The following is a 14,449-nucleotide window of genomic DNA, read 5'->3' as shown; positions in this document are numbered from 1 at the left end:
TTTTGCTTGCTTTGGGGTTAGCTTGCTGTTCTTTCTCCAGTTCTTCCAAATGGATAGTTAATTCCTGAATTTTTGCCTTTTCTTCTTTTCTGATATAGGCATTTAGAGCAATAAATTTCCCTCTTAGCACTGCCTTTGCTGCATCCCATAAGTTTTGATATGTTGTGTTTTCATTTTCATTCACCTCGAGGTATTTGCTAATTTCTCTTGCAATTTCTTCTTTGACCCAGTCATTGTTTAGGAGTGTGTTGTTGAGCCTCCACGTATTTGTGAATTTTCTGGCACTCTGCCTATTATTGATTTCCAACATCATTCCTTTATGGTCCGAGAAAGTGTTGTGTAAGATTTCAATCTTTTTAAATTTGTTAAGACTTGCTTTGTGACCCAGCATATGGTCTATCTTTGAGAATGATCCATGAGCACTTGAGAAAAAGGTGTATCCTGCTGTTGTGGGATGTAATGTCCTATAAATGTCTATTAAGTCTAGTTCATTTATAGTAATATTCAGATTCTCTATTTCTTTGTTGATCCTCTGTCTAGATGTTCTGTCCCTTGATGAGAGTGGTGAGTTGAAGTCTCCAACTATTATGGTATATGAGTCTATTTCCCTTTTCAGTGTTTGCAGTATATTCCTCACGTATTTTGGGGCATTCTGATTCGGTGCGTAAATATTTATGATTGTTATGTCTTCTTGTTTAATTGTTCCTTTTATTAGTATATAGTGTCCTTCTTTGTCTCTTTTAACTGTTTTACATTTGAAGTCTAATTTGTTGGATATTAGTATAGCCACTCCTGCTCTTTTCTGGTTGTTATTTGCATGAAATATCTTTTCCCAACCTTTCACTTTCAACCTATGTTTATCTTTGGGTCTAAGATGTGTTTCCTGTAGACAGCATATCGAAGGATCCTGTTTTTTAATCCATTCTGCCAATCTATGTCTTTTGATTGGGGAATTCAGTCCATTGACATTTAGTGTTATTACTGTTTGGATAATATTTTCCTCTAACATTTTGCCTTTTGTATTATATATATCATATCTGATTTTCCTTCTTTCTACACTCTTTTCCATATCTCTCTCTTCTGTCTTTTTGTATCTGACTCTAGTGCTCCCTTTAGTATTTCTTGCAGAGCTGGTCTCTTGGTCACAAATTCTTTCAGTGACTTTTTGTCTGAGAATGTTTTAATTTCTCCCTCATTTTTGAAGGACAATTTTGCTGGATATAGGAGTCTTGGTTGGCAGTTTTTCTCTTTTAGTAATTTAAATATATCATCCCACTGTCTTCTAGCTTCCATGGTTTCTGCTGAGAAATCTACACAAAGTCTTATTGGGTTTCCCTTGTATGTAATGGATTGTTTTTCTCTTGCTGCTTTCAGGATCTTCTCTTTCTCTTTGACCTCTGACATTCTAACTAGTAAGTGTCTTGGAGAACGCCTATTTGGGTCTAATCTCTTTGGGGTGCGCTGCACTTCTTGGATCTTTAATTTTAGGTCTTTCATAAGAGTTGGGAAATTTTCAGTGATAATTTCTTCCATTAGTTTTTCTCCTCCTTTTCCCTTCTCTTCTCCTTCTGGGACACCCACAACACGTATATTTGTGCGGTTCATATTGTCCTTGAGTTCCCTGATACCCTGTTCAAATTTTTCCATTCTTTTCCCTATAGTTTCTGTTTCTTTTTGGAATTCAGATGTTCCATCCTCCAAATCACTAATTCTATCTTCTGTCTCTTTAAATCTATCATTGTAGCTATCCATTATTTTTTCTATGTTTGCTACTTTATCCTTCACTTCCATACGTTCTGCGATTTGTTTTTTCAGTTTTTCTATTTCTTCTTTATGTTCAGCCCATGTCCTCTTCATGTCCTCCCTCAATTTATCGATTTCGTTTTTGAAGAGGTTTTCCATTTCTGTTCGTATATTCAGCATTAGTTGTCTCAGCTCTTGTGTCTCATTTGAGCTATTGGTTTGTTCCTTTGACTGAGCCATATTCTCAATCTTTTGAGCGTGGACAGTTATCTTCTGCTGCTGGCGTCTGGGCATTTATTCAGATTTCTCTTGGTGTTGGACCCAGCAAGGTTGTAATATTTTTCTGTGAAATCTCTGGGTTCTGTTTTTCTTATCCTGCCCAGTAGGTGGCGCTCGTGGCACGCGTTTGTCTGCGGGTCCCACCAGTAAAAGGTGCTGTGGGACCTTAAACTTTGGAAAACTCTCGCCGTCCTGGGGGTTCGCTAGCCGAAGCGGCTTGAGCCGGCCCGGGGTCCGAACGCAGGGAGGGTTGCTGGTCGCCGCAGCCAGGGAAAGAGCCTGTCCGAATTTCCTAGTCGGCCCTGGGCAACAAGCGTGGCGGGAGGGCGCCAGCGGCAGCGGCCCACCCGAGAGAGTGCACGTTCCCCGGGAGTCACGGGGTCACCGTTCTCCGCGGCCTGGGGGTTTCCGATCCAATTCTCTCAGTTGGTCCGGGGGCTGCGCGTGGTGTGGGCGCCAGTCGCCTTGGTTTCAGGGGACCACCTCTCCAATTCTCCCAGCCGGCCCGGGAAGGGGGAAGGGAGTAACTCCGGCCGCTTGCCACCCCGCCCGGTAAGGCCCGCGCGCCTCGGCGATCTCACCCGAGCTGCTTCTCTCAGCCAGCCAGCCGTTCCAGGATGGGGTACGCTGTCTTTTTTATCTCTGTTGTGGCTTTGGGCGCTTTCTGTATCGTTTCTACTCCCCTAGTAGGTGTCCTGGAGAAGAAACTAAGATCCGCGCGTCTTACTAAGCCGCCATCTTCCAGGAAGTCCCCTCAGGTACTGATTTAAAAGCAGAGATTGGAATGTGTTTTCTGATTATATTCTCATTGGTACCTATGAGATCTGGGGATAGGAGGGAAGCTAGGGTAGGAGCAGAGATAAGGGAGAGTGAGAAAGAGAGAGACATTATAGTTTGTATTCAGGAAATGGTTTTTTACAGATAAAGAACTTTTCCTATTGGTCCTACTGCTCCAGAATGCAGCATATTCCAATCAGTCTGGATCATAAACTCAAAACCAACTTTTATATCCATATAGTTTGACAATACATTTTGAAATAAAACAAGGAATTGCAATAGAAAGTAGCAAGCTATATCCACGCACTGTGAAACTTGATGAAATGCAAATTCTTAGGGAACCACCCAATGTCTTCTGAATCAGAAAGATTCAGAATGTCCAGGTGGTAGGACCCACAAACTGTTTTAACAAGCCCTCCAGGTTATTCTAATATACTCTAAAATTTGTGAATCAGTGATTTAATAATACATTATAGCTTTTGGAGTCAGAAAGACCTGGGGTTCTGGTCTTATGGCATACTTTCTCTGATGTTAGGTTTCTGTTTCCTTATCTGCTAAATAGCGATGTTAATACCTGTCCTGTAGTAGTATTGTTATTTAATATTATTACAATTGCTCTGAACATTTGGCTTTGAAGATTTGGAAACTATTTTTCACTTGTGAGGGGGTCACATTGGGCCCAAACTAGCAATTCCTAATAGCTTTTGCAAAACATTAATAACTTCTGATAAAAGTGGCTGATGGAAGGGCAGTGCGACGGTGGCTCAGTGGCAGAATTCTCTTCTGTCATGCTGGAGACCTGGGTTAGATTCCTGGTGCCTGCCCATGCCGAAAAAAAAAGGCTGATGGATAATATGTGATGGATCACTCCTGAAATCCCACTACAGCAACAGCAAAGATGGGGAGTGGGGGATTTTTAAGGGCATAAACTTATAAAGATAAAGAGACTGAAAGAGGGCCTACAGTAACAAAATTTTAAAAGCTGGAAAGTAATGTTTGACTTGGAAGAATCAAGAGAGCTGAATCCTAAACTGACAGAAGGGAAATTTAAGAAATAATTTTTATCATAGAATCCTCAAAAGGCTTAGACATTAGGGGCAACAAGTACCTCTAGAAGTGAGGATGAAGATGGGGTTTAGAGAAGGAGGGCTGCTTGAAAATTTATTTAAGAAACATTTAGACCCCCCAGGTATTCTTCTTATTCTATGAAAATGAGTCATTACCTCTCTTCCACTCACTGACCACTGGCTTATCCTCCAGAGAGGGCTCTCTGAACTGGGGGACACCAGGCACAGTGGAAGGCAGGAGTATCATATGAAAACCAGAATTAAAGGGAAGTTTATATACTGATTGTTGAGATCTTCAGCCTTCTCATTTGACTGCTGAATACGCCATGTTCTCCACATTGAAAGAGTCTTTTCTGGGGACTCAGAGCAGTTCAAAAGAATAATCCTAAAGTTAATGACATTGTAGATTCTTCAACACAAAATGCAGCCAGGTCACCCTGTGACCTAGTGGAATCTCAGAGTTCGCAATCCCTACTCATACAAAAACTTTTAATCAGTTTTCTAGTGTTCTACTCTTAAAAATAAGCAGTCATCGAAAGATTACTATATATGTCTAATGTGAAATATACCAATAAATGAAGATACAAAGACCAACCCGGGAGAAGAAAATTTAAAAATATATTTGTCACTGATATCCTCTGAGAAAATAAGACATTACATCTATGAAATGTAACAGAATTAAAAAGGAACAGAGAGCAAACACTCATAGAAAGTAAATGTTTGATCACAAATTAAAAATTAAATAGAAGGGATAGAAGATACAAGTTAAAGAAATCTCCCATAAAGTAAAAGAAAATAGGAGAAAAAAATTTGATTACTCCAGGAGTCTAAGATCTAAGTAATAGGGGGTCTGGAAAAAGAGAATTGAGAAATGGAGTGGAAGAAATCGTCAAAGTAATAATCCAAGAAAATTTCCTTGAAAATGAAGGACATAAACTTCTAGATCAAAAATGCTTATTGAAAGCCTAGTACAGTCTTCCTGGCAACGTGGGACAGAAATCCTAGAATGAGCTGAGACTCAGCATCAAGGGACTGAGAAAAACCCTAGAATGAGCTGAGAATTAACATCAAGGGATTGAGCGAACCTTCTCGACCAAAGGGGGAAGAGTGAAATGAGACAAAGTGTCAATGGCTGAGAGATTCCAAACAGACTTGAGAGGTTATCCTGGATGTTATTCTTATGCATTAAGTAGATATCACCTTGTTGTTCAAGATGTAGCAGAGAGGCTGGAGGGAACTGCCTGAAAATGTAGAGCTGTGTTCCAGTAGCCATGTTTCTTGAAGAGGATTGTATAATGATATAGCTTTCACAGTGGGACTGTGTGATTGTGAAAACCTGTGTCTGATGCTCCTTTTATCTCCCTTATCAACAGACGAGTAGAACATATGGAATAAAAATAAATAATAGGGGGAACAAATGTTAAAATAAATTTAGTTTGAAATGCTAGTGGTAAATGAAAGCAAGGGGTAAGGGGTATGGTATGTATAATCTTTTTTTTCTGTTATTATTTTATTTCTTTTTCTGAATTGATGCAAGTATTCTAAGAAATGATCATGATGATGAATATGCAACCATGTGATGATATTGTGAATTACTGATTATATGTGTAGAACAGAATGATCATATGTTAATGTTTTTGTTCATTTGTTAAATTTTTTAATTAATAAATAAATAAATTTTTAAAAATCTAGTACAGTGAATGAAAAGTGAGCCATAGCAAAAGGCACATCACCATGAATTTTTAGAATACTCTGGAAAAAGAGTTTCCAGAGAGAAAAAACAGGTTCAATATGAATGATGAAGGATCTGAATCATTTAACCTCTCAACAAAAGAAGATAATGGAGAAATGCTTCCAAAATTCTGAGAGAAATGATTTCCAATCTATAATTCCACATTCTACATCCAATTAAGCTGTTGATCAAATGTAAGAATGGAATGAAAACATTGTTAAACATGTTAAGTCTCAAAAATTTTCCTCACGTATATCCTTTCCCAGAAGGCTGTTAGAGGATGTCTTCTAACAAAAGAAGGAGTAAATGAAGAAGCAGGAAGGCATGGGATACAGGAAGGCATGGGATGTATGAATCAGGGACTGTAAACTGAGTAAATGAAAGGACTTCACAGAATACTGGTGCAAAGGGATACAGACAGCTGGCAGTGGAACAGTTCAGAGTCTCCAGGAGAGATTTCTCTAAGGAAATGAAATTGATAGGCTAATATGTTTTAATATCTTAAGAAGATAGTTACTTATGTGAGTTTGGAGTCAAATTAGTGATAAGTAAATTAAGCAAATGAGAAGACAAGACCATTATTAATTTGAGGGAACAGAAAAATATTACAGAAAAGAAAAAGTAATCATTGCTCAGCTGTGAATAGCATTTAACTAGTCATAATAAGAGAAACATACAATATTGATCTAACCAAAATTATGATGTCACTGTAACAAGAAGATCAGACAGTGGGAGAAAGTGTGGGATATGAGTGCAAGGTTGGAGTAAGGGGAATAAAAAAGAACTAAATTCTAATCTTCCATGGTGAGAGGTCAGTGGGTAATGCCTAAAACTGAAATATCAGGGCATAGCAGTATGAGGGTCATATTCAGTATGGAGAACAATAACAAAATCAGTACCACTGAAAATGAGTGCCTCTGCAGAACAGGAAATTGGGTGAAAAGAAAGAGGGAGCAGGTAACTAAGGATTGTTTTAATGTCTTAATTGTTTAGCTCTTTATGTGATAAGGTAGATGAGAATAAAAATAACATTTTAAAAAGAGAAAAAAAACAACAAATCTTAGCCCCCCCCCCAAAAAAAGAAAATTGCATGTAGCTATTTATAATTAAGGTCCACAGAAAATTCCTTATCTTATTTTTCTTTGGGTACAACCTACGGCCCTTGCTGTGATGAAATATAAATCCTAAACCACTTAAATAAAATAAACTTTCTCTTATCCAAATACCTCTTATCCAAGGCTTTTGGCCTTGGGATTCAGAGAGATCTCCTTACTTCTTTCCCCAAATAGAAAGACCCAACTACCGATGCTAGAGTCATCCAAAGCATCTTCTATGCTGTGAGATTAAATTGTTTTTTTTTTACACTCATGACAGTGACGTTACACTCTTCCTTCTTTCCCACATCACATTCATATATACATTCAGGCACTGGCTAGACTTTTTTTGTCTTCTCTCCCAGTTAGGTTTTTAGGTTTTGAGTATTTACGGATTTTGTAGATAAGATATTAAAAATAAAATGATGTATGCATGAATTATACATTATTATAAATATAAATAAATTATGTACATTATATATAAATTATAAATATAAAATCAAGGAAAGGGCATTGACAGTAGAATTATCCCTTTTTAACAATAATACTTCATGATAGGAATAATAATTGAATAAGGTTCTCCAGAGAAATGCCTAGAGGCAGTTTGGGTCGCAAGCATCCACAGGTATACATGGTAAATGTGTATCATATCCTTAACTACCTGTGCGGCCCAGCAGCATCTCAGATGCTGCCTCATTCTCAGGTCATGGATAGGAGAGCTATTCTTACTGTATTGATTTGGTGTAACTTTTTTTTTTAAGTTCAAGATTAAATTAATTTTCTGGCAGCCATCCTGAGAAAGGCTCCGCTGTTCTTGGCCCAGGGCCCCTGGTTCATTGTGGATCAGAAAATAGTCAGAGCTGAGGCAGGACTACCACAGGGCTTCCTGAGTCAGGGCCAGACTCCTCGGGAACAAGCTCAGGCGCAGGGAGGATGATTCTGAACACAGACACTGACTTCTTACTGGTATAGAGCAGGGTCTTCACCTTTGTTGTTTATGAGCTTATTTATGAGCTTAGAAGAGCCAGTGTCTGCATTATTCAGGCATTAGATGACTTTTGCTTTTATTTGGATTCTTTTGTTGAGAATGACACCACTCCCTGATGCCTTTCCAGAGCTGAAAGCATCCTTAGGAGATCCTCATTTAGAGTTCAGGTGGATTTGGATTCTCAGTTTTCCAGGCAGCAGTGTCCAGCAAAGTGAATTAAACTGAAAATTTTGTTTCCTTACCTCTGAATCTGTGCTTTCTTATTTTTTTCCCTCCTGTGATCTTTCAGTTAAGCCTGAATAAGATTATTTGAAAGAAGTGACTGTGGTGCATCTATACAATGAAATACTATTCAGCAACAAAAAAGAATGAATTATTGATATGTACAACAACTTGAATGGGTCTCAAGAGCATTATGCTATATGGTAACAACCAATCTCAAAAGATCATGTACTATATGATTCCATTTTTGTAACAGTCTTGAAATAACACAGGTATTAAAAAGGAGACCAGATTAGTGATTGCCAGAAGTTATGGATAGTGGGTTGGGTGAAAGGGTGACTATAAAGAGGTAGCACAAGGGAGATAGATCTCTGTGGTGCTGGAGTAGTTCTGTATCTTGAATGCAGTGGTAGTTGCATGAATCTACATGTGTAATAAAATGAGGCAGAATCATATACATGCTTTGTAGCAATGTCAGTCTCCTGGTTTTGACACTGTGCTATAGTTTCATAAGTTGTAGTCAAAGGTGGAAAGTGGGTGAAGGTTTACAAGGGACCTTTCTTCACTACCTTTGTAATTTCCTGTGAATTTATAATCATTTCAAAATAAAAAAGTTTTTTAAAGGAATGAATTTTTGTTGCATGCAATGTGGGTGAATCTCAAAATAATTTTGCTCAGTGAAAGAAGCCAGTCAAAAAGGAATACAAATGAAAAAATAGATAAATTGGGCTATGTGAAAACTAAACACTGGTTCCGAAAGCAAAATACCAACAAGCATGTGGGAAGACAACTCATAGAATGGGAGGAGGTATTTGCAAATCATGTATCTGTTAAGGGGTTTGAATCTAGAATATATAAATAACTCTTAAAACTCAATGATGAAAAGACAAACAACTCAACTTAATAACAGACAAAGGATGTGAATAGACATATTTCCAAAGAAGATATACAAATGATCAATAAGCACATGAAAAGATGTCAACATCAATAATCAGGGAAATGCAAAATCAAAACTACAACAAACAAAAACAAGTGTTAGTGAAGATGTAGAGATATTAGTATCTTCATACACTGCTTGTAGGAATGTAAAATGGTGCAACCACTTGGGAAAACAGTTTGGAGGTTCCTCAAAATATAAACATGGAATTATCATATGATCCAGCAATTCCACTCCTAAGTATATACCCAAGAGAATTGAAAACATTTGTTCACACAAAAACTTGTATACAAATGTTCACATTTACATTATTCATAATCCCAAAAAGTAAGAACAACCCAAATGTCCATCAACTAATGGATGGATAAGCAAACTCTGGTATATTGGTACAATGGAATGTTCTTCAATGATAAAAATGATGAAATACTGTTACATGCTACAACATGGATGGCAGTTGAAAACCTTATGCTAAGTGAAAGAAGCCAATCACAGAAGACCACTTATTGTACATTTGTATTTATATGAAATGTCCAGAATTGGCACATCTATAATAGAGACAGTAAATTAGTGGTGTCTAGGGTTGGAGGATTGGAAGGGGGGATACCAATACCAATTTTGTCTATCCGCACTGCTAATGGATGTGGGGTTTCTATTCGGAGAAATGAAAATATTTTTAACTTATATTGTGGTGATGGTTGCACAAATCTAAATATACTAAAAACCATTGAATTATATATTTTAACAGATATAATTTATGTATGTAGATTATGTCTTAATAAAGAAGAGTATATACTATGTCATTCCATGCATATAAAATTCTAGAAAATTCTAGAAATCTATGGTAACAGGTCAGTGGTTGAGAGAAGGATTATAAAGGAACATGACAAAACTTTTGGCAGTGATGAATATGTTATTTTGATTGTGGTTATGGCTTCATGAGTGTATCCATATGTCACAACTTATCAGAATACACTATTTAAACATATCTAGTTTATTTTATGTCAGTAACACCTAAATTTTTAAAAACCATGTGTGAAATTCACTAATTTGACAGACATTTATTGGCCACTGGTATGTTAAAACTTGGAGATAAAATGTCAAGGAAAAGGTGGTGTGGTAGTTAGATTCAGGTGTCAACTTGGCCAGGTGAAGGTGTCAACTTGCCTACTTCTATTGCTGTGGACATGAGCCAATGGCATGTGAACCTCATTTGTTCCTTATTACATCTGCAGTCACCTAAGAGGCGTGCCTGCTGCAATGAATGATGTTTAATTTAATTGGCTGGTGCATAAATGAGAGCGCTCAATGTAGCACAACCAAAGCAGCTCAGCATACCTCATCTCAGCACTCAGTCCAGGCCTTTAGAGATGCAGAAAGGAATCACCCCGGGGAAGGTTATTGAAACCTAGAGGCCTGGAGAGAAGGCCAGCAGAGATCGCCCTGTGCTTTCCCATATAAGAAAGAACCTCAGTTGAAAGTTAGCTGCCTTTTCTCTGAAGAACTATACATTAACTAAATAAATTTCCTTTTATTGAAAGCCGATCCATCTCTGGTATGTTGCATTCCAGCAGCTAGCAAACTAGAACAGATGGGTCCAGCCCTTAAGCAGCTCTTACTCTGTCAGGGCGCAGGCCAAGAAAGAAGCATATATTGCAAAATAGAATAATATGAGCTGCTATAAAATATATCCAGTCAGCCATGGTCACCTCATGGTGACAGAAAGAGGGGAGGGGGTCCTGAGGAAGGCTTCCTAGAAGTAGTGGCACTTGTGCTCAGTATTCAAAGGCAAGCAGGGGTTAAAGGTAGATGGGTGGTGTTTTGTAATGAAGTAATGGTCCTCCTTCAGCATTGTTTACTGTCAGTATCACATAGTTGTTACATCTAGCAGTAGTATCACATAGTTGTTACATCCAGAGAGGACCTAATTTTATTCATGATGGACTACCAAAGCAATGCTTCCCTACTCCCCACCCCCAGAAGCCACATCATGGTGAAGTAAATTATTATATTAACATGAACCTTAACAATAAGTGCCAAGCAAGGGTCTGATATCTTTTGTTGTACTCTGCAGACTTGCTATTTAATGATTTGTGATTATGTATTCAAGGTCTGTCCTTCCCACTACATTGTTTGCTCTATGTGGACCAGAACTGTCTTACTCACCATCCCATCCCCAGTAGGTAGCCTCGTGCTTGGTATGCTTGATATATAGCATGGAGTAAAGAGGAACACATTTGACTTGTGGCCTCAGGCATGGCTTAAACTTTTTGTCACAAGAAGTAAAACGTGAACTAGTACAACTGGTCCCCCTACTGCTATCAGACCCTAGCTCTGGCTATGGTCATACCTCCCTTCCACTCTAATCCTCTGTCCACATGTTTGTCCTCATGGCCTTATTTTAAGGGACTCTTTCTTTGGGTTTACTCCCCAGAGGCTTCTGGTGTGAGGGTTTCCTGAGAAAGGTTAGGACTTCCTGCACTTGAGGTTGGAGCAGCACCAGCCTTGGCCTTCCCCAAGTAAGGAAGCTGTTCTTAGGTCTTGGCTCGGGAATCACTCACTCTGTGCTGTTTCTCTGCTTCCCACTTCTAGCACTTCTCTATGCCACCATCTTTGGGAATGTGACCACCATTTTCCAGCAGATGTATGCTAACACCAACAGGTACCATGAGATGCTCAACAGTGTTCGGGACTTCCTGAAGCTCTACCAGGTGCCAAAAGGATTGAGTGAGCGAGTCATGGATTATATTGTTTCCACCTGGTCCATGTCCCGAGGCATCGACACAGAGAAGGTAAGAAGGGCCAGTCGCTCTGGTAAATCGCTTGCCCTTGGCTTTCCTCAGGGTGGCCTGAGGTTTTCATAGGACGACAGTTCTCAAACCTGGTTGTGCATCAAAATTCACTTAGTTTTGTGTTTTTTAAAAATATCGTCCAATCTCCAGAGGTTTTTATTGCTTCCAGCTCTATGTTGTTTATGGATCAACAATTAGGAGCCATTATTTAAGAAACTGGAAAGGGTGGGTGTATTCTACTTGGGAAGAGAGAAACAGGAAGTCTGTCTAGGGCAAAGTTCCCTAAACTTGTTTAATAATAATCAATGCTTGGGAGTAGGTGAGTTCATCGGTATTAGTGATTTTCCTTTTGTCTTTGGCTTCAATGTGGCACGGAACTGTTTCTGATCCAATCTTTATTTTAAAATGTGATACTTTGTACATCGTGGATTTTTTTTGCATGAATTTAGATTTGTCTTGAATTGTTTACATTAAACTATTGCTTCTCTTGATTACTTAGTTCTTTGGCAGTTCTTAAATTTTGTGCCCCAGGTAAGTGCCTCACTTACCTCATCCTGGTCCAGGCCCTGGTGAAAATCCCAGGATGTGTTCATTAAAAACGTATTTCTAGGATGGGCCACGGTGGCTCAGCAGGCAAGAATGCTCGCCTGCCATGCCAGAGGACCCGGGTTTGATTCCTGGTGCCTGCCCATGTAAAAAACAAACAAACAAACAATCGTATTTCTAGCTCCCAACCCAGGTCTATGGAATCAGAATTTGGAAGAAGTGAGGAGAACTGGAAATTTGCATTTTAACAAGTGCCCGGGTGATTGCATTTATCAGAAAAGTCTGGAAAACACCAAGGATTTGTGCTTTAATCATTAGTTAACTTGATCAGAGTATCAATTAGGCCCCTCTCAAAGCATCTGTTTCCCTACATGTAAAATGGAGACAGATCTCTGCTGTTCTCTAGGAGTTGTATTACTCTAGATGTACTTCAGTAAAGTGAAGAAAATCTGATGGTACTTGAAAGAATAAAGGCAAGATTTATTCAGTCAACTGGGTATTATTCATGTATGAATTATCTACTTTGAATGTTTTCTATAAGCAAAGATTTAATACTAGGTCAAATTTTTTCTGCTTCTTGGTCTTTTCAATACCAGTTTGTACGTATTTCCACCTGAGAGTGCTCAGAGAATACTGATTCCTTCCAGTGTTAGAAAGAGGAAAAGGGAAAGATAAAACTGTTTCAAAAATACTTCAGGCCACATTCAAAGCCAAATTCAGTGGCTTTGAGATTGGTTATCTATGCTGCTAGCCTTCCTCCTTTAGAATGGTCAGTTGAAGGAAGAAGTGAATGAAGTTGAACTGATCATCAATTCTGTTTTGGTCAGTATCTACCATGATGACAGTAACAATACCACAGCACCATCTACCATTTCTTGAACATGAATTAGTACAAATATTTATTGTACTACTACTACATGCCTGACTAAGCACTAGTGCTTTACTTATATTACCTACTCCATTTATCCTTCATCACAACCCTGGGAAGGAGCTGCTTTATTTCTCTTGAAGAAATAGGATTTCTAAGTAATTTTACTGACCATTCCATGTCACACACACAGTGAAGAAACGACAAATCCAGGATTTGAATCCAGTTTTGTCTGACTCTAAAGCTTATCCTTTTCTTACTAACACTTTTTTTTTTCAAGTTTAAAACATTTATTGGAGAACAAGAAGAATGAGTCTAACTGGAGTTGTTTATATTTCTCAGTTGGGAGGACATCAGTTTGCAGTTGGACTTAGTCCCTGCCCTAGTCTGTTGCTATTGTTCTTGCTCCTTTCTCCTAACAATGCCATAGGGTCTGAGTTGAGTGGCTGCCTGGCAGCTGATGGAGCAGAAAGGAACTTTGATCTCTCTGTCCTGGGTTCCTATTCCCAGGAGCCAGGATGCCTTTGTAAATGTGTTTGTTTGGAAGGAAGCCCTTACCCATCCTCACTGCAGGGCTGGGCTGGCTGGCTGCCAGTGGGAGATAGCAAGGCCAGCATTTGCCCTCCCTGATATTTCACTTTCTTAAAGGGCTTTGGGACTTGCCCCAGATCCTAGTTTGGATGGAAGAGTGAGCAGCCATGTACTCAACTGTGGCACTTTGCTGCAGAGCCCAGCACATGGGGTGATTGTTTCTCTGGGCAGTAGCTTTGGTAGGTAACTACTGGGCCAGAACCAGTCCTGTATTCCCAACCCTCTCCCTGGGTTCTCCTCCCTCATGCCCCTCTGGGTTAGAATGAGCAGCAATGACAAGGGGAGCCAATGGGAAGGGTGCACTGGACCCTTTGATTTTACCAGTAATTAGCCAGTGACCTTGAATACTGACTTATCCCTGTGAACCTTTGTTTGCAATTGTGTATGTCTGGAAACGAGGTGACCTCTAAGACTAGATGAACTCTGAGGTCTCTTGTGGCAATGACCTTCTAGATTTCAAAGCCTCCCACAGTATGAATTGCTGCTGCCGCTATAGTAGCAACAAAAATGATAGGTCAGTGTATCAAGTACTGGCTGTATGCCAGGCATTGTGTCCTCAGGACTTTCCAATCAACAGCTCATGGAATCCTCAGGAGTCTACTCTGTGAAAATCAAAACTCAGGGCAGAAGCCAAGTATTGCTTCAAGTTCACATGACTAGTAAGTGATGAAACTGGGATTTGAATTCAGATCTATCTAATCCTATAGCCTGTTCTCTTAAATGCATTTCTGCCCTGTGCAGCCTCAGGAGGCTCCATTAACAGTAAGGAAGGTTGCTCATGAAAGCTATGGGGGCTGAACTCTCAGATCTGATGGC

The 14,449-nt window shown here is 39.2% G+C and overlaps 1 protein-coding gene across 12 annotated transcripts in view; it reads left to right on the top strand.

Moving 5' to 3' along the window:
- KCNH1 (potassium voltage-gated channel subfamily H member 1) overlaps nt 1-14,449 on the top strand; it is a 560,131-nt gene that overhangs the window by 407,095 nt on the left and 138,587 nt on the right. For all 12 annotated transcript variants that reach the window (XM_077157706.1, XM_077157712.1, XM_077157711.1 and 9 more), the window contains one exon: nt 11,429-11,628. In XM_077157706.1, coding sequence (XP_077013821.1) covers nt 11,429-11,628 — 200 coding nt within the window. The remainder of the gene's footprint in view (nt 1-11,428; nt 11,629-14,449) is intronic.

The sequence above is a fragment of the Tamandua tetradactyla genome, chromosome 4 (genome assembly GCF_023851605.1).
Source record: "Tamandua tetradactyla isolate mTamTet1 chromosome 4, mTamTet1.pri, whole genome shotgun sequence".
NCBI classification, from domain to species: Eukaryota; Metazoa; Chordata; class Mammalia; order Pilosa; family Myrmecophagidae; genus Tamandua; species Tamandua tetradactyla.
The sequence above is the reverse complement of the archived record's forward strand: the minus strand, read 5'-3'. Positions and strand labels throughout refer to the sequence as shown.